This window comes from Varroa jacobsoni, unplaced genomic scaffold (assembly GCF_002532875.2).
Source record: "Varroa jacobsoni isolate VJ856 unplaced genomic scaffold, vjacob_1.0 scaffold_1391, whole genome shotgun sequence".
NCBI classification, from domain to species: Eukaryota; Metazoa; Arthropoda; class Arachnida; order Mesostigmata; family Varroidae; genus Varroa; species Varroa jacobsoni.
In genome coordinates, this window is record NW_019214293.1 from 304495 (window position 1) to 329955 (window position 25461).

Below are 25461 nucleotides of genomic sequence, written 5' to 3' on the forward strand. Positions count from 1 at the left end.
AAGTCATAGTCGTGAAAAAACTTGACTTACATAGACATAGACACGTTTAGAAAAAAGCTATTTTTACCATCCAGCATGACATCTCTGAAACAGTAGTCATTAGGATTCCGTCCATGACTGCGGATGACGATGCTGGCAATTGTTGTCTTCATATGGTAACCTTCTTAGTGCTCTGTGATTATCTTTAGTTTTTACGAGATCGCCATTTAGCAGTTAGTTTGGCCCCTCTTTAACAAAGGCTCGTTAACAGAAAAATGTTACAGACTACACAGTACATTGAATATGCGTCGGATCTGAATCTGTATCGAAAAAAAAAACTCTTCATATTGCTCGGCAATAATTTTTAGCCGAAGTTGGCCGCTTTCGGTGAATCCTTCAGAGATATGGAACCGCTCATACAGATTCGACTGCTTGTCTGCATGCGGGCGTGTTTAGTATCAATTTGCACACCAGGTTGAAATCTAACCATTAGTTGCAATTAGCCATCTGTTTCTTTCTTTAGCATATATTTCTATGGCAGCATATATGGCAGCTTTATCAGTTACTCGTAGTCGAATATACAAAGAACCGTGTCAACGTTGCTGTTATTGTGGTACGGTCACTGAAGGATGGCCCGTGCCTTCGATCGTCGTCTTTGTGGTTTGACAGCGATGTCGTCTCGTTGTGCTCTTCGTAACGTCTCACTTTCCGATGTTCGCTCGTCTGCTACGAATAAAATGTTGAAGTAATCATCTTCCCACAGCAGGTCGCAGCCGCTACTAACGGACAATCAACTGTTGCAGCTGCTACTGCTGCTGCAGCCGTTAAATGCTTCACAGCTGTCTTTGCCAAGAGCATCCGGTTCGGTAAAAACTCTATCCATTGCGTTGACACTTCTACTAACGCACCGGTAGTGAAACATCGTGTCGACAAAGTTGCCGAAGGCGCATCGACGGCGTCAAAGCCAAAGTGACTGAAAAGGAAGTACTCGATCCTCCCTTAATTATTTTCATACAACTCCCTTTTACTTACCCACATGACACCCACGTGGTATAAATGCAGATAGCTGCATACGTACGTACATGTACACGCTTTGAAACACACGGCTTGTAACCCGTAAGGCACGTTCTTTCGCAAGACTCGTATCGATCTTAAGCGTATTTTCGAACTTTACTTTGATCCAACACGCTACGACATTGCATTGCTAGGTCTACGTCGCCATTCATTGCCCTCAACGTCAACAAATGTCGACCAATGACTTCGCGCTGTCATCCAGATAATTGCAAGGCAGCTAAATGCTCGCTTACTGAGCCATCATTGGCTTAGCCGATGTCTTCCACCCACACGTGATTTCGGTGGGCTATAGCGCTTCAGCGACAGCCATTGTGACAGGATACGACGGCCTCAGGACGACACCGTGTGCTAATCGGCCATGAGTCTGTATGCTATAAATGGTAATGGTGGTTACGCTGAAACTGGTGGTACCTGCAGACCGGATCATAGAGCTTGCTCCTCACCGATGATCAGCATGGGTGGCGTAACAGTCCCAACTGCATCATGAGATCGCGCTGGAGCACTACACGTAGTGCAGTATTCATGTTGTGATTATGCTAAGGGTGTTGTAATCGTTGATGTTTTGACGAATGTCGCTTTTGGTGGCAACGTCCAACGCGCGGCCAGTCAATTAACGAATCTAATAGTTCCACCATGCGTTACTCGATGAGGTGGCCTTATTACTCTAACCATCGGCCTGAACTGAGTACCGCGCACCGTGAGGAGGGTCGGAAAAATGCGAAACACTGCTTTCTGATAACGAAACGCCGCTCTACATACTGTCGTCGTCGTTGTCATTATGATCATCATCAACAGCACTAGCTACAGCGCAAACTTGAACCAGTGGCCGAGACTACCAAGGAGCGGTTATAATCGAAAATCTTCTCAAAAATCACTCATTGATTTGCTGATGGTGTGACCGTTACTGATTGATTGTATCTCAATTAGTCTTTCTCTTGAGCAAATGCGTGAAGTCTTTATAAAACTTCACTTATATTATAATAGCAACTTATAATAAGTTGCTAGAATTGTCGCTGAAAGCCGTTCTTTTAGTGTCATCAGGTCGTGGTCAGACACTAGCGACGTATATGTCACTTTTGTCGTGGAATAAACGGCCAATGCTTTCATTGTCGCTCTGGTACGCTAAAGATTTTCCGTTTTTATGGAAGGCGAGAAACAAATTGTTCTATGGCCTGGTCAACAATACTTCCACAGTGCTTGCATTACTGCTAATTAAGTGGCGTCTTTAAACGTTTTATGTATTCGGTCTTTTTCTTCATTGGGTGTCGATGTCGGAAGTACCGTCCGTGTCTCATTCCTTCTGTCCTATGATAGCATTTATCCGGAGACCTTTGCACAACTTTGTTGTTCCATTCTTTTTGCGGATGCTATGATTGTCCTATACTGATGCTAATTCATGCTCGTTATGACTATCGTTACTATTGTTGGGCTTTTTTGATGTCAGCTTATTTTGATAATTGAAATTCGTGTGAAGGGGACAATAACGTTTTTGGACGCCCGGCTATCTATTCTGCGCCAGTTTCTTCTGTCGGTTGATACATTCCAGCTATGCTTTACGCTTTTAAGGCATTGATCTCGGTAGAATCGATAATAAATTTTGATAAAGTTTACTACAATTCACCATAGAGCTTACTACGAACGCAATCACGGTCATAAAATCAACATTTTTCAAAATGCGCGTAGTTCTGCTTTAGGCTGAGTTGAAACGCGTAGAAACGATTTACCATATCTATCCCAACTGACTACGAGGAGTTCAAAATACACAAGTTGTTCACGACATATTCGAAAGTGACCTTCTCCAATAAAGAAACGACATAGCCATCATTAATGGAGGCCCCTACATCCGTTAAGAATCGTGTTTGCCTGATCATAGAACTTCCGTTAGCACGACGGTAAAGAGGTATTCTTGTCCTGTGACCGAACTCCCATAATTAATAGCATGGATACTTAAGATTTAATGGCAGAAAGCAGTATCATTGAACGACTCCTCAATTCCTTTCAAACGTGTCTTTCTCTTTAGGGCATAGTAACGCGATATAGTGTTTTCCCTGACCATTTTGTCGTTATCATAAACTGTTCACACACACATTTGTAATATATTGTTTGATACATGTTATATATATCTATATAAGGCAAAAGAAAAAATCTTGTCTTTCACATTAAAAGAATTCCTCCACCGTGTTAATTTGCTAACGAACGTGCCGATGTCTATTCTATTAGTGAATGCTGCCCCGAAAAAGTCAAGAGAGGTTTGCAGTTTGGAATATTCTGGACTCACAGGATCAGTCAGAAAGGCTGCCTGTATAATGACAGAGAACGATACCTTTGCTAAGGGGAGTGATTATACTGGCTGTCTGTTCAGTCCTTCCAAACTTGTACCAGCAACGCTCGCGGACCGTACGATCATACATTAGCAATACCGGGTAAGACGAAGGACATTGTTACTTTGTCCATCACCGTGTTCCATCTCCCACACAGGTTCCGCAGTTACTTAAAGCAACAGCAGCAACATCAGTAGCCTGCTCGCGTAATACTGACTAACCGGCCATTTAAATCGATTATGTATCACAATCCACTGTAGATTATCACAAATTCTTGGTAAATAGTTCACAGTTATCGAAAATCGTCCTTCATAGCGGTAGGCCCAGGTCGCAATCCATCGTGTTTCTTTTTGAAGCTTCCGAGACCAATTCATCCTAACACCTAAGTGCTTAATGTAGTTTGTCGTTTCCTTCAAAGCCAGTTCTTTGTAGTCAGTATATTTTGTTCCTATTTCTCATTGGTGTTATGATAATAATAATGATAATTATTATTATAAAACTACATTGGCTCCAAAAAGAAGACATACATAAGATCGCGCGACATATCAGGAACAGAGCAAGATAAAAAATAGGTCGCTGAACGGACGATTTATTATGATAGCAGCGGTCACGATATTTATAATATATAATGCGGTATGGAGTTATCCATAGGATAACGAATGGCAGTACTCGTATGTGCCCGAATTGTCGATATTGGCCGAATGCAAACTCAATTGCTAACCCTAATTTTCATTCCACTGAACCTCTCGCGCAAATCCACTACTTGTTTCAGATAGGGCAGGTATACGATGCGCTCAAACACTACTAGGACGATCCACATATTTATTCGTGGTATGACGAGGAAAAATGAAAACCAGCTCTTTGCTTTTTTAGATCGAAAACAAGGGAAGTTCTAATGATTGTAATTGGCAGCTGAATGAACAGTTTTCAAAAAAGAAACCTACGCGAACTGTCTTGCTCTACGAGGATGTGTGTATGCATTACCACTTGCGTAATGTAACGGGGCTGGTTGTCACGACTAAGTGCCACAAGATTGTTGCCCGCTCTGTGTCACTTCCGTCGGAACTATATATATATATATACTGACGACACTGTTAACCAATCGCTTTCCGTTGGTTGTCAACCGAATTGTAAAATTGTGAAACGGAAATAGGAGCTCAAATCCTAGAAAATAGCCTGACTGCCTGCTGAGTTCGCTTGCCGTGTGCCTTTCCAACACGGATGCATGTGTCATTACTCGGGTTTTCATGAACTTTTTCCCGCGCCAATGCTGCACGTTCCGCTGACCAACTGCGGGGGACTGGCAAGCCTTAAGAGAACTGACCTTCACAGCATTTCCTGGCCTAACCTAGCTCACTGCCAGGGGCGGTTAGATGTTAGCTACTGCTCCAGACAGCAGTGCCGAACTAACGACTCGAATTGATGCTGGCAGTGAGTGCAAAATAATAGCAGAATCTGGTTAGAACCGTCGAATCCGTTTTAAAACCGGTGAACGGAGATATGAAACAAATCAACCGCGCCGACTCGTCGTTCCGGAACAGGTGGATATTGCTGCCAACGCCCACTTTAGCCCTTCTTTCCCCATGCAACTAGGCAGAAATTCAGAGGAAAACTGCTCAAGCTTAATTGGAGTTGTGCTGAGGAGCTGTGGAAGAGCTCCATAGATGCGAGATCATCCTTCTAGTTTTTTGAAGAAACAAGTTTACCAGATTATACACAAGACCTGCTGGATGCTAGTGTTACGAATTGGAGGCACTGCAACAAAGAGGTTTCCCTCTCCAAGAACAGCGGGTACCATGTTAGTTTGCTTACTCCAAAGCTGCCTGAACGGGAACTAGACTATAACTCACGTCGCTGTAAGGAACTTGTTTCCGCTTCTCCACTGCTGCATTGACGCCCATGCTCATCTCTGATGTGTCGTCGGCTGTGTCGATGTAGGTAACAGCCTAGGGAGGTGTTGCAGACGAAGTGCTCGAATCCCCTTGAGGAGAGGCCATTAAAGGAAAGAAATCATAAACGAAAGGCAAAACGAGTAAGAGTGCGCCGAGGAAACAAATAGGTTTGGATAAGATTTTGGATAACTAACTTGAAATACAGGTGGAGACTGCTGAAAGCGGAAGAAGGGGATGTTGCTAAAGAAAATTGGGTTACGAGACGCAACTGAAAAAAGCACGCTCCACTACGACAGAAAGTAATATATTCAAGTAGGTTACACTTATAAGAAGTGAGCAAGCATATAAAAATGCTTTTGATCTATATTGCTGACCCATATTCTACAATGTTTTTTCTGTTCGCTTTATGACTTGCAGAATGCCACGAGAGCAATGCGATTTCTGATTGAGCAGTTCGGATCGAGTAACGTCTACGGTCGGGAAAATTATGAATACTACGCCCGGATGACTGGCCGGGCTCTTCGAGTTGATGGAGGGTGGATTTTTGCTGATCGGTATGATGACTACAGTGCAGGATACCCCAGTCACGCACCCCACAAAACGCACCCATTTTTCAGGCAGTGACAAGGCAAAAGACAAGAAAGAAACAGCGAGAGACAAAGAAACCGAAAAAGAGAGACAGAAAAAGGCCATTTATTCGAATTTCGCTTCGTTCGGGTTTTCTATCGCCTTGTCGCGTCGCCTCACCAAAGAACAATTAGCAACATATGGCAAGAAGAGAAAATACCAAGTACCCGCGCGTTATGGCGTTGCTCAGCGCCACTGTTGTTCCGAACAGCTGCCACCGGCGGTTGCTAATGCAAGTCTGGTAGGAATTGGCTCTGTGTTATTTGCCTCGTTTCAATATTGGAAAGTATTTATGAAGGCGTTATATAAAAGCAACGTCATACACATTTAGTGTTTACATCGCTTTGGCATAGAAAGTTTTTGACGTCCCCCCATCGAGCCTATGCTGGACAATAGGACCATGGAGAACAAAGCTAAGCTTTATTGGGAGATTAAGTTTATGGAAATCTTTGGTACTACTATTTATCTGATAGTGTCAATGAAACAGGCCTTCGTCACGTCTTCTAAAAATAATATAAATAAAATTATGCTAAACATATCCTTTAGACTTACAGCTCTCATTTCTGTCTTTGCCGACCGAAACTGGAATTGGCACAATACGCAAATTAAGCGATAGGAACCCAAGATGAAACAGGTCATTCTGGTAAAGTCGATTAACAGATTAATATATGGACGAAAACAAGCATTCTTCCCAGGTACATACACATTTGTGACGCGTTAACCGTAGTAATAGCGAAAAAAAGAATAGATGATAATATTTTATAACATCATTTTTCTATATGTGTCTGTGTTGCTTTTTTCACTCCGTCCCTACCGTACCCCTAGATATCCATTCGCAGTCCACGCAGATGCAGCGGCAATGCTCCTTGGCCGAGCGCCACCGTCGTTAGAGATTTCTGAGGCTCGTGGTGAAACTGCTGGCCTTTGCGATGAAGATCAGGTGGTTCCCCCTTGGTTACTACCCGGTTGCGGTGATGGAAGCGCTGGTGGGGCTGGTCTTTCTTCGTGCGCCTCCACACCTATCCTCAATCTGTCGGGGGTTTCGCAAGTAGGTTTCGTGTGCTAGCAACACCCCCACAACCACTGCTACTACTGCGAGGAACTATTGCTGCTTTGTTATTGTTGCTTATCCAAACCCAAATTACATATTAGTACTCTACAAAACTAGCCATAACAACAACTTGCACTGTTAAATGATCCACGAACACAACATGTGTCCCGTGAATGCAGGAAGTTCTAGTTAGAGTTCAAGTCCTGCATGTCACTCCCAGCAAAAAACAATGTTGTGTAAAACATTGGAGATGTACAACAGAAACACGTATACACACATACATGCATGTTCGTTGTTAACTTTGAGTATGAGTGGTTAGTAGAAAAACAAACACTTGTCTGGACTTTAGCAAAAAGCCAAATCGCGTCTCAGCAAAAAATTCACTGCCAACTCAGCAGAATATGAGAAGAATGGCCTCTTCGACCCTCGTCCTCGGTTTTTGACTCTCGTTTACTCTGCGGTTGATATGAATAATTGATGAGCTTTTTACATTGATACACAAAGGTCTCCCCGTCCTATAGAGCTCTAACATAATCATGGTGACGATTAATAAATCTCAATTAAAAATGCTTCTATCTTTGCTCTTACCATTTCTACGGAAGTCGAAAGATCAGGACGAAAGGCCTGTGTACTCTATTATGCTACTAAAAGCTAGCACGTTTGTTACTATTAAGGATTCTCTTATTTGGCCATTTCGGTCCCTCAAGCAGTGCTTTTAGGGACGAGACTAGACCATCTCATTCCAACAAAGACATCAAACAGAGACATTCTCGATCAACAGTACATAACTACAACATATCAAATACACAATGTAATAACAATTTATGCATATCTTCTTAACTGAACAGTCCATTATTTCGGTTTAGCTTCCGCCGAGTCATTGTACATATGTTTACTTTATGTAAATAATATAGGTTTGGTTTGGACACACGTGCAAGGTACGTTGCCTATGAACTAGGAAAGTCTCAAAGAGAAAACCAGTTCAGCTCGGATTATAAGCTTTACTCAGAGGTGATACCTGAAACTATTTTTTGTTAGCTATCAATTTTATATTAATCATAATACTAATGTATTTTATAACGAATAGATTTAGAGATCACATACATGGACTGTAACGACGTATGGGCGCGAATGGCTGCTGAATGGCGCCGAGTAATTAAGAAGAACTTGTTTAAGATGAGTTTCCTTGTCATAAACAACGTAATCATATGCCGTGCTATGATGTTCAGCTTAAGTACACTGAACCCCATTGACACCAACAATGTTCTTATTAATCATGGTCAGCATCATTTCCTGCCAACCTTGTGAGAATAATAATTATAAAGAGGGTTTAAACCAAATAGATTTTTCCTTTGTTTCTCTATGTACGCTAACGTTTGAGCTTATTTTTCATAAGTATAAGCAAATATAGGCTATGAATAGTCAGTACGTAACAACTTCCTAACACGATCTGTTTAAACAAAAGCAGATGCAAAGTCTGCATGGTTTGTTTTTTGCGTTCTAAATACAATAATAATATTGATTTTGCCAATAGAATTATAACAAACAATAATGTTACTCTGGCTGTTCCAATAGACAATACAAATCAGTCCGTTAAATAAAACCAAAGTTGCAATTACTGCTTTCCTATGAAATTTGTCCACTAATGGATTTTCTCCTTGTTTTGTTTGGAACGCCAGCACGCTTTACTTTTTTGGTTAGCATTCTACAATGATTGTTTATATAATTGTACTATAAAATTAACGGAAAACTCTGCCAAGCCTTTATTGAGTCTGGAATCTATTAACTTTTCTCCCGTTCCGTATCAAGCCCAATACATGAATGTAAATCTTGACTGGAGAGTGTTTTTCCTCGTGGAAGTCAGATATGGGAGTTCCTCAAGCTCGCAATATCACAGTTTGGCATATTCATAGCATTTGGTAGAGCTGTAAATGATTGATATTTCATAGCCATCTTTTCAGTTACCGGAGTGATTCACACCATTAGATTTTAGCTGTATATTTATGGATAATTCCGCCTTCTTTCTATCTTCATATTAACGAAACTAGATACGCCTGTAGAAAGTCGAAATCTTTTGCTCATTACACAAACGTATACGCGACGTGAATCATTCACCTGATTACTGCTAATGGTGGCGGCACTAACATATATCGACATATGTTGAGTCTTTCAATTTTCTTTAGCCTCGTATATGTATATGGTGTAGCGGTTTTCTATATTTATTCGTTTGGTCTGTTATTATTGCGTCCGTCCGGCGTTCTTTTCCCTTCGTTTATGGATTAGTTTATCGTACCTACTAATTGTGAGCAGTGTTATTAGTTTATTTGTATACGTCTGTACAAGCGTGCGTTCTAACCAATGTGCTAACCGAAATCATCTCTCTCTCTCTCTCTCTCTCTCTCTCTCTCTCTCTCTCTCTCTCTATGTATATATATATATTATTGATCTCCTTTTTACTGTTTCTGCTTTCCTATTTTTTTTCCTACTGTTACGACTACCTGTGTACCACTGATTCTACCCACCCCGATCATGACATCTACGAACTCTCCGTTCCCCTTTTGCAAATGATCTCTACAACTACGAACGCACTCAACAACATCTTCTATTGCGCATTATACCTGCTGACATTGCTACTATAATTGCTTTTACTATAATTGCTACTTCTACTGTTGCCTTCTGCTCTTCTGACGCTGATATCACTATTGCGGTCGCTGCAACCTCGTCTGGCCTCTGCCTTCGGCCGTCTACCCTTCGCTTTGCGTGTGTCATCTTCGCAACCGCCGCTGCCGCCGCCGCCGCCGCTGGCGCGTGCAACTCACTCTTGGTCTGGCTTATTGATTCATTCTGGACGCGACCCGTGCAATACGGTCGTCTGCGCATCGTGTTGCTTGTCCGGTTTTCCTTACCTATCGTCTGTTCGATTTTGGCTTTCTACTTTCTATCAAACCGAGTCCCTTCCATCACTTTTCTATACTCTGTCTTTCTCCTCCTGTCCTTTTTACCTTTTGTTATTCTATTCCTTTCCATATCTTCAAACGTCGCTCTGTCTCCCCACTCTATGTATGAACTTGAAATATTCCCCACTCTCGTGCAACCTCTTTGCGCTTTACCTCGCCGCGCTGTTCCTGCTGTGCCTCCCTTCGTCGTGACCTTTCGTTGGATGTGGTACACTTCTTCCGATGTGTCGAACTTCGTCTGCTTCGTTAATGACTGCTTCTTCGTGGACCACTTCATCGGCAATCGTTGTTTCGACCACGCAGTACGAAGGCGGTGAAGTCGCGTGTTGTGGCAGGCTGTCTAGTTCGCTAGAGGACAATACGTTGTTACCACATTCGCTCGCGCTAAAGGCAGCATCTGCTGTCGCAGCAAGTCGTCACAACGGAACGTCTTCGGGTGTTGCCTGCTATATTAATCCTGGCTGGCGGACTGATCCCAACGGCGCTCGTTCACTATCGTGCATCTGCGAGTACCAGCAACAGCTGCAGGTACAGGGTGAGGCCGGCAACAACAACGGTGAATACGGAGCTGTCGGTACAGCAGGCGAAGCTCGATGGACGGAGTCTAGTTCATCGAAAAGACGCTCCGACCAGCTACAACCCCAACCTGCATATCCAGTGGGGAGTTCAACGAGTGCTGCCGCTGCCAACTTGTCGGGTCTGATACAAGATCATCTCCAACAGCATCCTACCGGGCCGTATAAATTTCATCATCATCAACCCGAACCTGATCACCGTTGCATGACCGTGCCGATGTCCACTGTTGAGCGATCCGTCGGTGTTACTTCCGGTGCTGTGGCTGATGCTGCGTATGATCATGGCGCCGCCATGATCCAACTGCTTCGTCGTGGCAAATGTAGTGACGCAGGAGGCCATGACGACCCGGGTCAAGACCACCAGCGCTTTGATGGAAATCATGATGGTAGTGCCGAGAACAATACCAATATTACTCGTAATGGCCGATTCGCCACTGCCCGCTGTCAGGACCAGTTAGCCGATGAGCCTGAGAATGCTTCAAGCAGACACGGCTGCATGCAGGTTCTCATCAAGGTTAGTTAGCTGGCTAGTTTGAATGAAACAATTACGAGAACAGAAACAACAAAACTTAATCAGTGCTACTTTATTCTGCACCCTGTACTCCATATACTAAAACTGAACGAAATAGATTTATTGTTTATGGTAAAGACTTTACTTTAAAGATAGCGATAATACTGTTATTATTATTATATTATATACGGTAGTCGCAATCACTCGAAAGTGTTCGCGCGAAGTCCACGCATATTTCTCGCCAATTTGTGACTACCTTGTGAGAGCGGCTGTTGTTATGGCTTATTAGTCAGCTCCTCTTCATCAAACGTAACTTTAGTCTTCGTTACTATTGGTATCAAAGCGATTTAAACAGAATACTCTCCTAACAAAGCAAATTCAGTTTCTTTTCTGTTCAGCCGTCGATCGTCTTTTGGCCATAAATAAACTCTGCGTAAATTGCATGGTAAAAAGCTTGATTGCCGGCGTTTCCCACGACAATTCGAAATTACGATATAATAGAGGTTATTCAGCCGACTTCGGAAGCAGAATCGAATAACTAATCCGTGTGCAATTTCCATTTGTTGCAAAGTGATGGCCACTTTTCCTAATTCCTCAGATCCCTATGAAGTGAGATTTCCTCTAATGATTATGCGATTATCATACGGCTATAGATTGATAGCATGCTATGACATAGGGCTGGAAGTGTTGTTTGTTTAGCGCTACTGATTGATTGAACGGGTAGCAATTAATTAATATTTTGCTAGCATAAGGCAATTAAGAACGGCTAGTTGAGGAACGCTGTTTGAGTGGTAATATTAGTAGTAGATAGTTGTTATGCCTAGCCTTTTGGAGTGAATAATAAGAATGAGGAAATGATAATGACAACAATAACCATAATAAATAGTAATCATAGCAGCCTAACAGGACAAAGACTTGCTGAGTATGACGTGTGCATAACCCATGTTCTAAGATTTTTCTCACAAATACGTACGGACGCACTAGCACATGTGGGTTAGGCAGGGAATATATGCTATTTGGGGGCACTGCAACTGCTCCTAACAAATGGTTGTCTTTATCTCGGGCACATGAATAAATTGTCTTGATCATCCATCATGACCATATCGGAAAGGTTATTGCACACTATCAGGGTCTCCTATGTTTTTTGCGTTGACTGTTTTCGTCGGCGGGATTTGTAACCGTGTTGTTAACATGGCGGCTGTACCATTGGCTTGGATCGCTCGTTGCACACAGGGTTCACCTGCTAAGAAGCCCAACCTGATGATGCACTCGCAAGCGGTCACGGACGGTCTCTGCCCTGGCACAGAGGTGAGGGTGGTTCGGCGAGAGACTATCAAACGAGAATGTAAAGAGTATCGTGACAGCGGTCTGGAAACAACAAGCTTGCTTCTACAGACAAACCTGGTCGAGGCCTGGTTACCGATTGAGCACCTTCAGCGCGCTTCGGACGAAACGGCAAAACAAGTGAAGGACTCACCAGCCACTCACAAGTCGATGTCGTTCCTTCCTTTGGTGAGCAAAGTGGTTCTGGCCATTTACTTCTTGGATACAGACGGAATGATGGTGTATTAAACTGGGAAAGCACACAACGACCGTAGAATGATGCCGTCTTGATCTTTGAGATCTGATATGCCTTGGCTTGAGGCAGATCTGATGATTAGGGGTTGCTTTGGGCAGTCTTTGGTAGCCTAAAGAGAGATTCTTTTTTCTGATCGACAATATTCCATCGTTGAACTTCTGTTAACACTAAATTTCATCAGTTGAAACCCAATGCTGATGCAAAAGTTTCAGCAGGTAAGCTAAATAGTCTAATAGGTACTAATGATTTCAGCGTGACTTACCCTTGATTCTTGTAAATAGGAAAAACACGTTCTATCTTTGTAAATATGAATGAACGTAGCTTATAATTACAAAAATTAATCTGTCAAATCTACACTAATTCTAAATTCGATGTATTTCGTCCGTGCTACAATTACTGTACCATGTCACACGATTTTTATACTTGTTTCTTCCTAACGCTCAGGTCCACGAGCGCCAAACCGAACGAATGCGTACTCGTTCTGAGTGGTTCCTTAATCCGGGCCCGAGGCCAGAAACAACTAGCGCCGTCAATTTGGCCACTCCGGGCAACAGCTTAGCGGTAGGCAACAGCCCGACAAAGAATGCGCTTGCGCCGCCTAATCGGTTTCCTCTCACGGGTCTGAACACAGCATGTCGTACGGACGAAAATGTGTTTCTTGCAATCCCTAGCCTGGGTAACAGTTCTCGAACGCCGCTGGCTCCCCTGGGTACGCCCACCTTGCTCGGAGGTCCGAACTGCGCCCCACTAACTAATAGCAACGGGAACAACAACGCACATACCGTTGTCAACAGCTCCTTATCGACTTCTGCATTATCGATTCCTCTTTCTGGTTCGTTGCTCAACGTAGATCGATCATCGTCGACGAATTCGACATCCAGCAATTCGTCGGCGCCTGGTATTCAGCGAAAAACGTCCCTCAAAGTAAGTATTCTAAGAGAGAAAGAGAGAGAGAGAGAGCATTGAAACGGAATGGCAAATTCTGGCCATTGTCAGTTACTATTTATTTGTACGCTCAGTAGTGTTACGTCTTCTAACAAATAGTGTGCAAGTTAGATAATTTGCAAAAGTTAGTTATTTACCTAAGGTAACGAAATGATGCTTTGCAATTTATAGATGACAAATGACGGAGAAAACAGGAGACGTATATAATGTAATGCTAATTTCCTGCCTCCCGTCTGTGTGTAACGCTATTTTCTTAATTACACCAAATCTCATTCATAGTATCGGTTCCATTGACCAAACTGCCGGTCATACCGACCTTTAGAATGATTTCTCTCATAATTCGTCCGCTTCATCTTACTTTCTCCTGTATTATAACAGCGTTCAAATTCACGTAAAAACAAAGAGAACTCTGCGTATGGTTCAGCCAAGCGGACTTCATCAGGAAGCACCATCTCTGCAGCGGTCGACGCCCAGAATGGCGCTTCTGAAGGAGCACAGCGGGCTGGATCCCCCGCAACAGGAGGAACCGGAGGTGTGGTTACGGAAAACGTCGCTAACATTTCCGGCGCCACGACAACGGCGCATGGCCAGTACAAGGCCTTTCTTTAGCTAGGAAAAAGATTACATTTACCATTATCATGATCACGGCGAAAGCCACTCTCAGTGGCCAAACCATTGTTGCAAAGTTTACCTTATTCATCAAAAAAAGGAAGTGATAGAAAACGTTAATTGACTATGATTTTTAGGCGATATTACGTGTCTGAAGAGGTTACAACCAATCCGACGTTCTATAATGTAGACGGTATAGAATTACACAAGATAAATACATTGACTGTAATTTAAGAATGGAACGAAGCAATTTCATTGCGTGTGCGTGTGTGTATAACTCGTGGGATAAGCCCACCTTTAAGTCTTTTTAAGAATAAATTTTTATTATACCAGCAGATATAGGTGCTGCATTCTCCGAGTCTTTGCTGTCGCCTGTGATTAATATGATGGTTTTTATTACTGTATTTTTTTAGTGGAATCGCAACAAATACTGTTGTTACGGCTATTATCAATATCGTCACAGGGATAATTATGATGAAGCTTTATAGCTACATATAAATATGACACAAACATCTGAAGTAATAGAGATCTGAAAAGATTGCCACACGATCACCATATATATATGCAGGCCTAAGCCATTCCTGAACGAATGGATTATTACAATTATTATTATGCTTACTCTTTTTATTTCTATGTTATTATTGCCAGAGTCAAAAACTCGCTGCTTTATAATGCCTGAATACCGGAAACAGCGCTTGATGAGGCAAATATTGTACTTTTATGTATATATCGATGATAGTAACTCGACAAGCGGTAACGAAGTACAACGCATATAGCGCTTGTATAATTAATGATGTACCCTACGTACACACAAACACCAACAAAAACAGTTCTCGAATATGCCAACAATCAATTGAAAGATAGAAATAGATTTGGTCTTCTTCAACGCTGAAAACGCAGACGTCGTAACAACACTGTACCGAATACCAGTGAAGAAAGTATTGCATTCGTTGATTTTTTGCAGGAAATGAAATGTCTGGTTTAAACAATAAGACGAAGCCTTCTCTACTCTTCGATGGGTATAAACTAGTACACTCATTATCATATACGGTGGAACTCTATTGCTGTTTTTTTATAGTTAAAATCGGTGTTTGCGGTGCTAAGAGCAGTTTTGGCAGAAGCGGTCAGAGTGCGAAGGTTTTTAAAAGCTTCCAAAACAGGAGGACTCATCAAAAGTGATTTGGTTGGTGCTTTTTGAAAAAGTAAAAAGCTATATGAAACAAATTGAAACTTTGAGAAGTAAGCAATGTCTTATTTACTCCAGCTTTTTCAGCAATGCCCTTAAATCATCGACAACCCGAGTAAGTTGTTTGGATTCGGGGGAATTCATGCAACCTTTTAAATCTCCTGATTCACTTTCAACGGCCCTCATAAAACTTCCTCAGTGCCACATGTTGAAATAATGTTACAGTTGACATCGTTTCACGGCGACCGTTCGTCACATACGCTGTGTGCGCCTATTCCTTTCGAGTGAAAACAACTGAAAACAGAACGCTAAAAGAAAAGGTATTTTTTTTAAATACACACATGTTTGTAGCGCGACGCCTTCGACAGTAGAATACAGTTTATAGCGAAATGCGGCTCTATGTCCAGGTGCTACCTTGTTGCCTTTTCACGTATGTAATATTGTCTTAGAGTTAATAGTATTAAAATTTGCAGACAAGGATAACCTCGCTAGATGAAAAATTGAGCTAAAAAAACCGGAATGCTAAAGCAGGAACTTGGCATTGAGTAGGCGACAGCTCTATCGAAGTATAGACAATAGATTAAACATACCGGAATGAATCATGAATCAGCAAAAGAGCAAGTATTGCTTATACTTAGTGAGCTCTATGGTCTATTATGACAGATTTAATGGTTATAACCAAATTGTAACTGCAAGTATATTTGATATATTTATATCTATACATCCACGCATTCGATTAATATGTTGACATATATTAAGCATATTCGTAGATAGTGATGCTCTTCTTTATCCAGTCTTGCGTTAATATGCAATGGAACATGCATACGACAAGCCCATCGTTCAAAGAGAACCCTCTGCATTGAACAAAGTTACGATAGGAAACAACGACAACAGTAATAGAGGTGAGACAACCGTAAATCGTCCATGACAAAAAATGGAAATTGTTAGTGACGCGTAATGTAAATGTCATTACTTTAGTGAAACGAAAATTCACTCAGCCCCAGTCATTATTCCGTTTTCTCTTATTACAGCATAGCTCTGGCCAGGAACAGACTCAAAATAAACTGGGATAGTTTAAAAATCATTCTGCTTACTTTAGGTTCAGTGACACGGCAGCCTAAAATGAGCTCTATGCTCTATGATGATAGATTTAATGACAGCCACCAAATTTACACTGCAGCCAAAAATACGACAGGCTTTTCTCCGTTGTGTCCTGTAGCGCTGGCATCGGCGCAAAAACAAAACACAACAGAAGCGTAACCTTGATGTTATATTCCATGTATCATACTAAATGCAGTCAATCTATTTTCCTTAGACATATTATGGTACTAGTGTATGCCTCAGATCATGCCCAATTTTATAAGACGAAAGTGAACGTTTAGATCCCTAGATGCATGCAACCGTCTTGGTAGGTCGTCGAGCTGGAATGAAAAGATTCTGCTAGATGGGGTAGCCTTTATGATGCACCACCTGGAAAGCACAATGGACAAAAATCAAAATGATACACTCTCTACCTCAGCTTTATTTTTTCTATCAATTTTGGTACTATATGTGGTTTTGAATAGTTTTCAGAGAAACTGGTGGATGATTACTTGCGGTTGGGCACGCTTGCTGGCGCTTTTTGTCAGCTGCAATTCGCGCAAAAAAATCGCCACTTTCTTTTTGATCGCTAGAAATTCACGCGCATAATAAGATATTTACTAATAAATAGACATCAAAAACGCATCAACGTTCAAATTAGTAGGGCAAAATACATAAATAGAATCAAAAACAATTCACAAAATCCGTCAAATCGACGAAAAATGCCACTACAATATCGTGCTAAATATTGTATGTAGCCCGTATATATAGCTTAATATTCATTCTTCGTCTGTCCTTGGCCTACCTCAACCGACGACAGATGGTCGACTCGAAATAAAAATGTCGCTGTGACATCAAACGAAAGCCGACTTGAACCCTATGGGTGACCGCTCTAAATGTCGCTAACGGTAGAAACAAGAACCGCAACGCCAACAATAAACACAAAACTCTATTGTACATGACGTATCGATGGTTGTACAAAGCCGCATTGCCAAAAAACGACAATACGTGACAGATAGATGTAATGGAAAGCGAATGATCTATTCCTGGTGACTTCAACGTAATCACTGTCGTGATTCATACATTATTAAAACTACTAAGATTTGCTATCCTTACCGCCACGTATATTTACATAGTGATGATGATATACGTTTTTGTCGGCAAAGATAAATCCGATCAATGCCGCTACTCGGTGCGGCTCTCTATTTGTGCCCACAAACTGGCGATAATGATCATGATTAATAATGCTGAGTGGACATAAAAGAAAAAAACTGCAAAGTCTTTTTCTACGATAGCCACGACCGTAGCCATCATTTAGTTAGGAGGATTCTGTGCGAATCCGAGATATTTAGCCGAATGTATGTGTTACCTACGCGGGTCACGAAAGACGCCATAGTCGCCGACAAATTTTGAAAATCAATGCTATTTGGAGGTTAGGTATAAAAACAAAAAGCAGATGGAAGAAAGCTGATATACATACACGGTTCATAAAGAACTTCACCTCAAAATTCTACCAGATACGCTTGAAGTCGACAAATCTAAGAAGACATTTGTTCCTGATGAGGATCGAAAGCAAAGTACCATGATCTTTTACCGTGTACAGCAAGAAATTCGAAATTAATACGCAGATTTGATCAGCCGATAAAGTAGGCGGGGTGTTGGGTTCCGGCTGAGCATTGAGCAAATGGTCAAACTCTTTTAAGGTATATAATAATGACAATGATGATTAATATGATAGGGACGAAATGTGTGAATAGAGATTTGTTTGTTAATTCAATCCAGATATTGTTGATGGCGGTAATGATGATGGGATAGCAGAAAGGATTGAGAGATGAAAGCGACATGAGAATAGAGCGGGTTAAATAATGAAATAACAAAGCGAAATTATATTGAATGAGCATACGTCTGATATCTGTAACTGTATTCAACAACGGTGATTCAAATGAGAGATGATTCTTTATGATGAAGTAAATGATGAGATGGAAAAACAGAAGACAGACAGGTAAATATAATCATGCTAACAAAAAATCAAAACTGGTTGTTTTCAATTAATATCTTATATATAGAAAGTTGTATAATATTTAATATACATCTGTAGACGTAGAAGACAACGGCATAAAACCTTTTTCAGCAACTAGTGGTTTTAAGCAGTAGAAACAAAGCGCCATTCAATTAAACCACGGGGTAATATCGTATTGCTAACTGCAAGCTGTGACAAATCATTATGGATGTTTAACCCTCACATGGTTAACATGCTGATAAGGAAAAAAGAATTGCCATTTGAAATGTTTTGCCTCCTTTGAATTTACTGACACTGCAGTAACAACCGGGTATATTCTACACATCCCTTCTCTCGGAACGACATTCCACTTTAAATGGTTACAATATCATTTATATGTAACATAGTATTGTCATTGGGAAATCACGATGGCTATTTGACCATAGCGAAACGGATAGATAGAGAAACGGATATTTCACTTCCTGATCACGTTCTTACTAACCTACTATCATAGTGTTCACATCGCCGTAATTTTCGTATTTTGTTTTCTGGTATACTAGCAAAATCTGTTCTGAATGGTCATTCGTTAGATAAAGATTAACTTAAAAAGATTAGGTAAAGATTACGATTAAAAAATGCATCTTCTTTTCTTACCAAATGAAAACGACGAATGTCTATTTTGGTGCCCGTTAAGCATAGGCCATATTTATTTTTTGCCTTCAACCATAATTATGTGATACCCGAACTTCGTCTTAACAGGGGGATCGGTATAAATCGGTTTTGCACACGTAGAATTTCGTAGGGCGAAGGCAGCATCCTGAAATGGTCCCACCATCGAACCTCGCGTCATCCAGCCGAGATCGCCGCCATGACGAGCCTACAAATTAAGTTTAAAGGCACGGAGAGTAACACCAAGTTTATAAAAGCAAGACACTGTTTTTACAGTGATAACTGAGTTCAGTGCTCTGTCATTTAGCTTAAGCTTCATGAAAAATCATTCCGTGCACGAAAAATTTTACACCTAACGGTTTTGCTAACATACCTTAGAACGTGAACCTCGGAATGCAAAAATTCCCACGTAAGAAACAACTAGAACAGTAACCTTGTATGGCTGCATGAGTGTGAATGTGGAAACGTAGGATTTAGTCCTTACCAAATTTGTCTAGTAAAAAAAATCCTTAAAGCCGCTTTGCGTTCAAGTTAACTGCCTGTATTGAGGAATGAAATGAAGATTTACGAATAATTCTTGTTAGGAAGAAATAGTACAAAAAACGTATATGTTCTATATTTCGACTTCTATATTATCCCAGTTGAATGAACAATTAACGCGACGTAAAGTTCGAGGTTATAATGAACCGATAAACAGCGTATGTAAACACGTGCTGTGTTCATCAAGAAACTGCAACGGTTACTCTATTATCAAAAATTAATTACGATCATAAGAATGAAACGTAAAATCTAGTTTTTCCAGATAATACATCCGTTAGGGGCACCTCAGTTTCTCATTTTATCCCCTGGGGGTCATCTTAAGACATCTACTTTGGAAGTTAAATCTAGAGTCGAAGCTGAAGAGCGTGCTGAAATCGAAAAATGTGACGAAGTTAAAGAAGACCATGTCCAGGATCAAAAAAGCTAAAGTTGATTTAGACAGAGCACTTTTCTATGCAAAACAAATCAACAAGCCACAGAATGTTCGAGCAGGCAGTGTTTACGAAGAAGCGCTCTGGGCCTTTGGATGTCGATGCTTGGAGACCGCTACGAATAACTCAGGAAAGAAGCTGATGGCGAAAATGAAGATGCCAGTATATAACATCCTTTGAAGCAATAAGTAGCTGGTTCAGTAACTTAAATTTGCCACGATTCTAGATACTTTTGACTGGTTGTGTTCCGCCTAGCTAAACGGTCTAGTAAACATAAAGGTAGTTTAAAGAATGGCAAGTTGGAGAAAAGTAGGTGACAGACAGGAGGTCACGTGTAGTACTTGGAATTTCACACAACGCACAAATAAATAGGCCTCAGACCACCTGTGTGTAAAGCAATCTATCCGGCTACTTAAATTTAGGTAAATTGACCGAGCGCTTTTCTGAAAAGCTCGAGTGTTTGAAGATTATGCTGCTCTATGCCCCACCGAATATGGGGTTACGACACTGCCGACGGTAGCAGGATGATATTAAATTAAATAAGTTAATGTAGACCACAATTTATTTTCGGTATCGCGTGTCGTCCTTGGAACAACATCGAATTAAAGGAAGTGCAGGATGAGGATCTAATGCATTTGTGTAACATAAATAGCGAAAAAATCAAATTTTTGAATAGTTCCAATAACTTTGCCTGACACAATCCTAATTGGATAACATACAAAAAATCATATTCGCATACTATATTAAACAAATTTTCACTGCAAAATACAATGAAGAGGGTTTTATTCTCAAATCTCAAGATCAATTAAGATTCAAATCAAGAAATCAAGCGTGGGACACTACTTCCAGTGCTGCATCGCTATCACCCCGCTATACCTTACCTTATCTTCGGAGAATGCTGCAGCAACCTTGTCAAATGATTCTCCAGCTTTAAGCTTTTCAATTGCTTCCAAAGCCTTTGATTGCTTTTCACACAGGATGTGTCGCACCTGCGAATCATAATTCATGCGAAATAAGTATGCACAACTGAGTAAAATGGTTCAGAAATTACGTTATTATATAATCTGAGGATTTCTCATATTCAAATCGAGCAAATAGGGATTATACAAGCGTTTTTTCCATATGTCAAGCACTACTGGAGTATATGAGCTCTAATGAAGTTTATCTCGTTTTCACGAAAGATCAAAGACTTCATGGTGAAAGTATATTTCGAATGTGCTGTTGGAACTTTTTAGAAATCTGATGTGGTGAAAAAAACGGTCTGCAATGCTTTATTACTTAACTTGTACACTAGCTGCTTTTACTGTTGTTACTCCTGTCGTAAGACAGAAGATGCGCAGCGTAAGGATGTTGATTTAGATTGTCAGTCGTTTGGAGTTAAAACGACAGCTGTATGCAAAGATATGCAGCAGGTCCACCTCTGACGTGCGATGACCTAAAACAGCAATTTCCAACTAGAGTCTCCCATGGCGAAGCTTCATTTGGAAGGTCTCTCTAGAGTGTGTTATTTTCGTTCTAATTTTTACGCGAAATACTACATGGCCAGCGTCGTAAACGAACCTAAACGTACCTATGCAAGAACATCTACATATCTGCTGTTTAAACAAATTTAAGATCCATAAAAATTTGATTGTTATTATTATTTCCAACTGGAAATTTTTGCCTGCATTGAAAAAATGCGCTGGTTTCATACTTCATTCACAGCTTTATGCTCATTGCATTGACGACTATTTATGATTAGCCAACGCGTGTCAACAAAAACAACCATAACATGTGTATTACGTGATAGCATTGCATTAACTAAATTGTGAGTGGATAATAATATTTGTAAAATAGAGACTGCGATTTGGGCAATTCGCATGTACGCTATGGCAGGTATTTGCCTACAAAAACCAAGGTGAATGAGTTAGGCCATAAACACAAAAAAAATAAGTAGGTTCGTCGCAAGCTTGCCAACTGTGACAACCGTTGACAGAAAATATGAAACTTAATCAAATAATAAACTTAGGATATTTCATACACGTAGCTGTTTAGTTGCCGTTACAGTTGGATTCGGTTTTCTATCGAACCACTGCCAAAACGTATAGAAAAAAAAACCGGTTCGACGTAGCTCAGTTTTATTATTCCATACATCTAGAAACATATGTTTTGCGTAGTTAAATAAAGCTGATTAAAAGCATAGCATTATGTATTGATATATACAGAGGAAATTATTATGCGGTTAGTTCAACGAAACGTCCCTGTCACACGCATGCTATTTAGCATATATTCAAGGATCATCGATTGCTGCTCTAAATGTGTCAAACGCTCGAGATGCCTTTCCGTGTAAGGTATAAGTCCTTCGCAATTCTCTTTCAGTCCGCTCAATTTCTCTAGAAGAACGGATGCTTTGGCTTTGCTCAAAATTTCCCGGCAGACCAACTGCGCCGCAAAACAGTGTCTAGCGTTTGTGTTCCATGTGACGCAAAATGTGATCAGAGTATTCGCCTGGAAGTCTTCGAGGCTAATCAATGCTTTGCGAAGCTTCTCCGGCCCGTTATCATCATACAAGATCGCCTTGATAATATTAAGCGTACGTTGGGGATGCTCAAGATTCAAGGCCAACTTAAGCGCCTTCGACCAATTACGCTGCTGCATCAAATTCATCAGTGTCTGTTCTTCGAGAAGTAGTTTTTCATGTTTCTCGAGCGCGGCTTCCTTCTCTTTTAGGGTAAAGTCCTTCCATACGTTAATGGTTGAGTCGGCCGCTCCCGACACAAAGGTCATTTCGTCCTCGGACGCGACCAGTGCCCATATTCGACCATCGTGACCGTCGAATGTGGCCGCACAATCGTTGGTTCGGATAGTCCAGATTTTAAGATTTCCATCTGCACCTGCCGTCAATAGCTGTTGGCTCTCAGCAATAAAGAGCACCCGCAAAACCGAGCACTCGTGACCTTCGAATGTCCGCAGACATGTCAGCTCGTCAACGGACCACAACTTCACAGTGGTATCGGTTGAAGACGACGCTATAATTGGTTCATGCGAAGAGAAGCAGACGCTCCAAATGCCACGTCGGTGTCCCCTCAACACACCTACCTGGGACAAATCACTACTGTTCCATAGCTTCACAGACTTATCCTGTGATCCGGTTGCAATGATAGCGTCATTCCAACTAATATCGATCGACATAATATCTTTATCGTGCGCTTTAACGGTATGTTCGCATGTCATCTTGCTGCTATCGAGATTATATAGCCAGAGCTTCAACGTGGTATCTTCACCACCAGATACCACTTGAAGATTACCTTTAGGATCGGCCTTCAGTTTGGAAACAGCCACTGCACCGACCGAATGACTATGGCCAGCTCCCTTTGCTACGCTTTTCATCTCTCCTCGTTGACAACTCCACACGCGCACTTCATGATCCTTGCTTCCCGATACAAGCAGATTTGGGTAAGCTTTAGCCACAGCCATGCAGAGCACACTGTCGGTATGACCTTTCAGCAGCGATGTATGGCTGCTATCGCGGTCCATAACCTTGATGAATGGCGAATTCGTACAAATTGCCAAAAGTCGTTCGTCGCTACCAATTAGCGCGAGATCGAAAATTTGGTCATTATTTCCAATTAGCCGTTTCGTTGCTTCCATGGTTTCGGAATCGTAAAATACGATGTTTTGCTCATACGTCACGACCGCCATAAGGCCCTTGGCGCGGTTAAACATGCCCTTTACGACAACAGTGTCTGTTTCAGACGCTAATACCGCGGCTTGTTCCCCGGGTTGTTCTTTGACGCATTTGCCACTTGCGGCATGCCACACTCTCAGGATGCCTCGGTTTCCCACGGTAACAAAATGGTCCTCCGAGAAACCAGCATCTCCTGCTTTCAGTAGGAGTAGATTTTCGACACACTCATACACAGGAATGCTACGAATCTTCTGAGCTTCCTCAAGATCCCACAGTACCACGACCTTGTCCCGAGAGGAAGTCAGAGCCTTCTTACTGTCAATAAACTGCAGATCGGTAATCACCGAAGTGTGTGCATCTAGTCGTTGAACAAGCGCCGAATCCTTCAAACTCCAGCAGAACAGACTTCCATCATGGCTCGTTGCCCCATAAAGCAAATGCTTTTTCGGGTGAAAGCGCAGTACTGTGAATAGACCTGACGCACCTTTAAAGTTGTGTGTGCAGTATTTCGAGACCACGTCCCACACTTTAAGAGCTCCGTCAGTACTGCCCGACGCAAGAAGACGGCTATTGACGTCGAACTCCAGTTGAACGATGGGTGTCTTTAGCATAGCTCGCCAGTTTCGTTGCACTTCAACACCCGATTCTTTCCAGTTAAACTGTCGCAACAAATCTTTCTTTGAGGCTACAATGAGCAACTGATCGTCCGGTGAGATGGTTACCGCAGTGATGTCCTCTTCTATGCCCAGCTCAAAAGTTTTTTCCACTTTACCATCTTCGACGTTTAGCTGATTGAGTGCCGAGCCGGCTTGGCAAAAAAGCTTTTCTCCATTAAAACTCCACAGCACTGTGCCGCCAGAATAGAACGCGCCAATCCTGCGTTCCACACGCAAAACTTCTTTTAAAGTGGCCTTCGACATATTTGCACACTGGCAGAGTCATTCGAGTTAACTAACGCAATCAATTGTTACAGCAGAATGAACAGCAGTAGTTATGCGCGTTCGACCAAACACACGACGGTCAAAATTAGCACAAACCCATCCCAAAGCCACCGTCATCGGGCACACGTGCCCGCTATAAACCAAACAAAACTATGAATGAACGCATCACCGAGAACGGTCATCTGTGAGAGAAACCGCCTGCAGATTATTTGGAGAAACAGCGCCACGCTTAAAGGCCAAACACGAAGAATAAGCCGGCTGGGGTTTACTGATCACAGTGTTTAATCTACATCGTGCTACAGAGTAGTTCAACCTGTCAAATAATAAATTTCACTAGGCGTTTTCTCGGTATCTTGGCGTTTTTCTGTGGATCCACGAATCTCTACTAGTAATGTGTTTCAAACCAAACCAAAATGCCACAAAATGTATATGTTCATCTTTTTCATTACAAACTAGACCTCACGCATACCTTGACAGCCGTACCGCCGGATTCTCCCTTCTCTTTTTTCTGGTCATCTCTCTTATCAGTACCTCCTTTGGCGCCTCCCGCACCTTTTTTCGGGGCCATTGTTGATTCCGGCTTAAGGTTAATAAATGTCGAATCGATAAACTTGATGGAGCGGTAATCGTTTGTAACACACAACACGCCACCGGAATACTTGTTGCTGCAAACAGTCTCAGTCGTTTCGTTTGTCAAGGAGCACTGGCCGCTTAGGGTGCCGCCATTTGTCTCTAAACGCATTTTTGTTTTTACAATCGCAGCGCCAGTCCTGTATAACCAGACCTGCCAGACACTTAAAAACACTTGAAACAGAGTGTAGTACTGAA

The 25461-nt window shown here is 41.7% G+C and overlaps 3 protein-coding genes across 5 annotated transcripts in view; 1 reads left to right on the plus strand and 2 right to left on the minus strand.

The window, feature by feature from the left end:
* Positions 1-18420, plus strand: part of RhoGAP71E (Rho GTPase activating protein at 71E) — a 75078-nt gene extending 56658 nt beyond the window's left edge. For 2 of the 3 annotated variants that reach the window (XM_022849175.2, XM_086972130.1), the window contains 6 exons: positions 5684-5820; positions 6719-6941; positions 10205-10990; positions 12221-12499; positions 13011-13490; positions 13890-18420. In XM_022849175.2, coding sequence (XP_022704910.1) covers positions 5684-5820; positions 6719-6941; positions 10205-10990; positions 12221-12499; positions 13011-13490; positions 13890-14120 — 2136 coding nt within the window. In that variant the 3' untranslated portion in view covers positions 14121-18420. The remainder of the gene's footprint in view (positions 1-5683; positions 5821-6718; positions 6942-10204; positions 10991-12220; positions 12500-13010; positions 13491-13889) is intronic. The other variant, XM_022849176.2, reaches the window with a different exon arrangement.
* A 638-nt stretch (positions 18421-19058) lies between these two features.
* On the minus strand, positions 19059-25454 carry LOC111269523 (peptidyl-prolyl cis-trans isomerase NIMA-interacting 4). Its single transcript, XM_022849185.2, has 3 exons — positions 25103-25454; positions 20907-21014; positions 19059-19262 (listed from the first exon to the last, which is right to left on the minus strand). The coding sequence occupies exons 1-3, from the start codon at positions 25373-25375 to the stop codon at positions 19092-19094; spliced, it is 552 nt and encodes a 183-aa protein (XP_022704920.1). The 5' UTR covers positions 25376-25454; the 3' UTR covers positions 19059-19091.
* LOC111269521 (transducin beta-like protein 3) lies at positions 22126-25003 on the minus strand. Its single transcript, XM_022849177.2, has one exon. The coding sequence runs from the start codon at positions 24610-24612 to the stop codon at positions 22252-22254; it is 2361 nt and encodes a 786-aa protein (XP_022704912.1). The 5' UTR covers positions 24613-25003; the 3' UTR covers positions 22126-22251.
* Positions 25455-25461: the final 7 nt, after the last annotated feature.

Excerpts from the sequence above, each read along its gene's own strand:
- LOC111269521 (XM_022849177.2), bottom strand. The coding sequence starts at position 24,612 with ATGTCGAAGGCCACTTTAAAAGAAGTTTTGCGTGTGGAACGCAGGATT.
- LOC111269523 (XM_022849185.2), bottom strand. The coding sequence starts at position 25,375 with ATGCGTTTAGAGACAAATGGCGGCACCCTAAGCGGCCAGTGCTCCTTG. Across the intron at positions 21,015-25,102 it reads CCGGCGGTACGGCTGTCAAG|GTGCGACACATCCTGTGTGA; the intron begins GTATGCGTGAGG and ends TATGATTCGCAG. Across the intron at positions 19,263-20,906 it reads CAGCATTCTCCGAAGATAAG|GCTCGTCATGGCGGCGATCT; the intron begins GTAAGGTATAGC and ends CTTAATTTGTAG.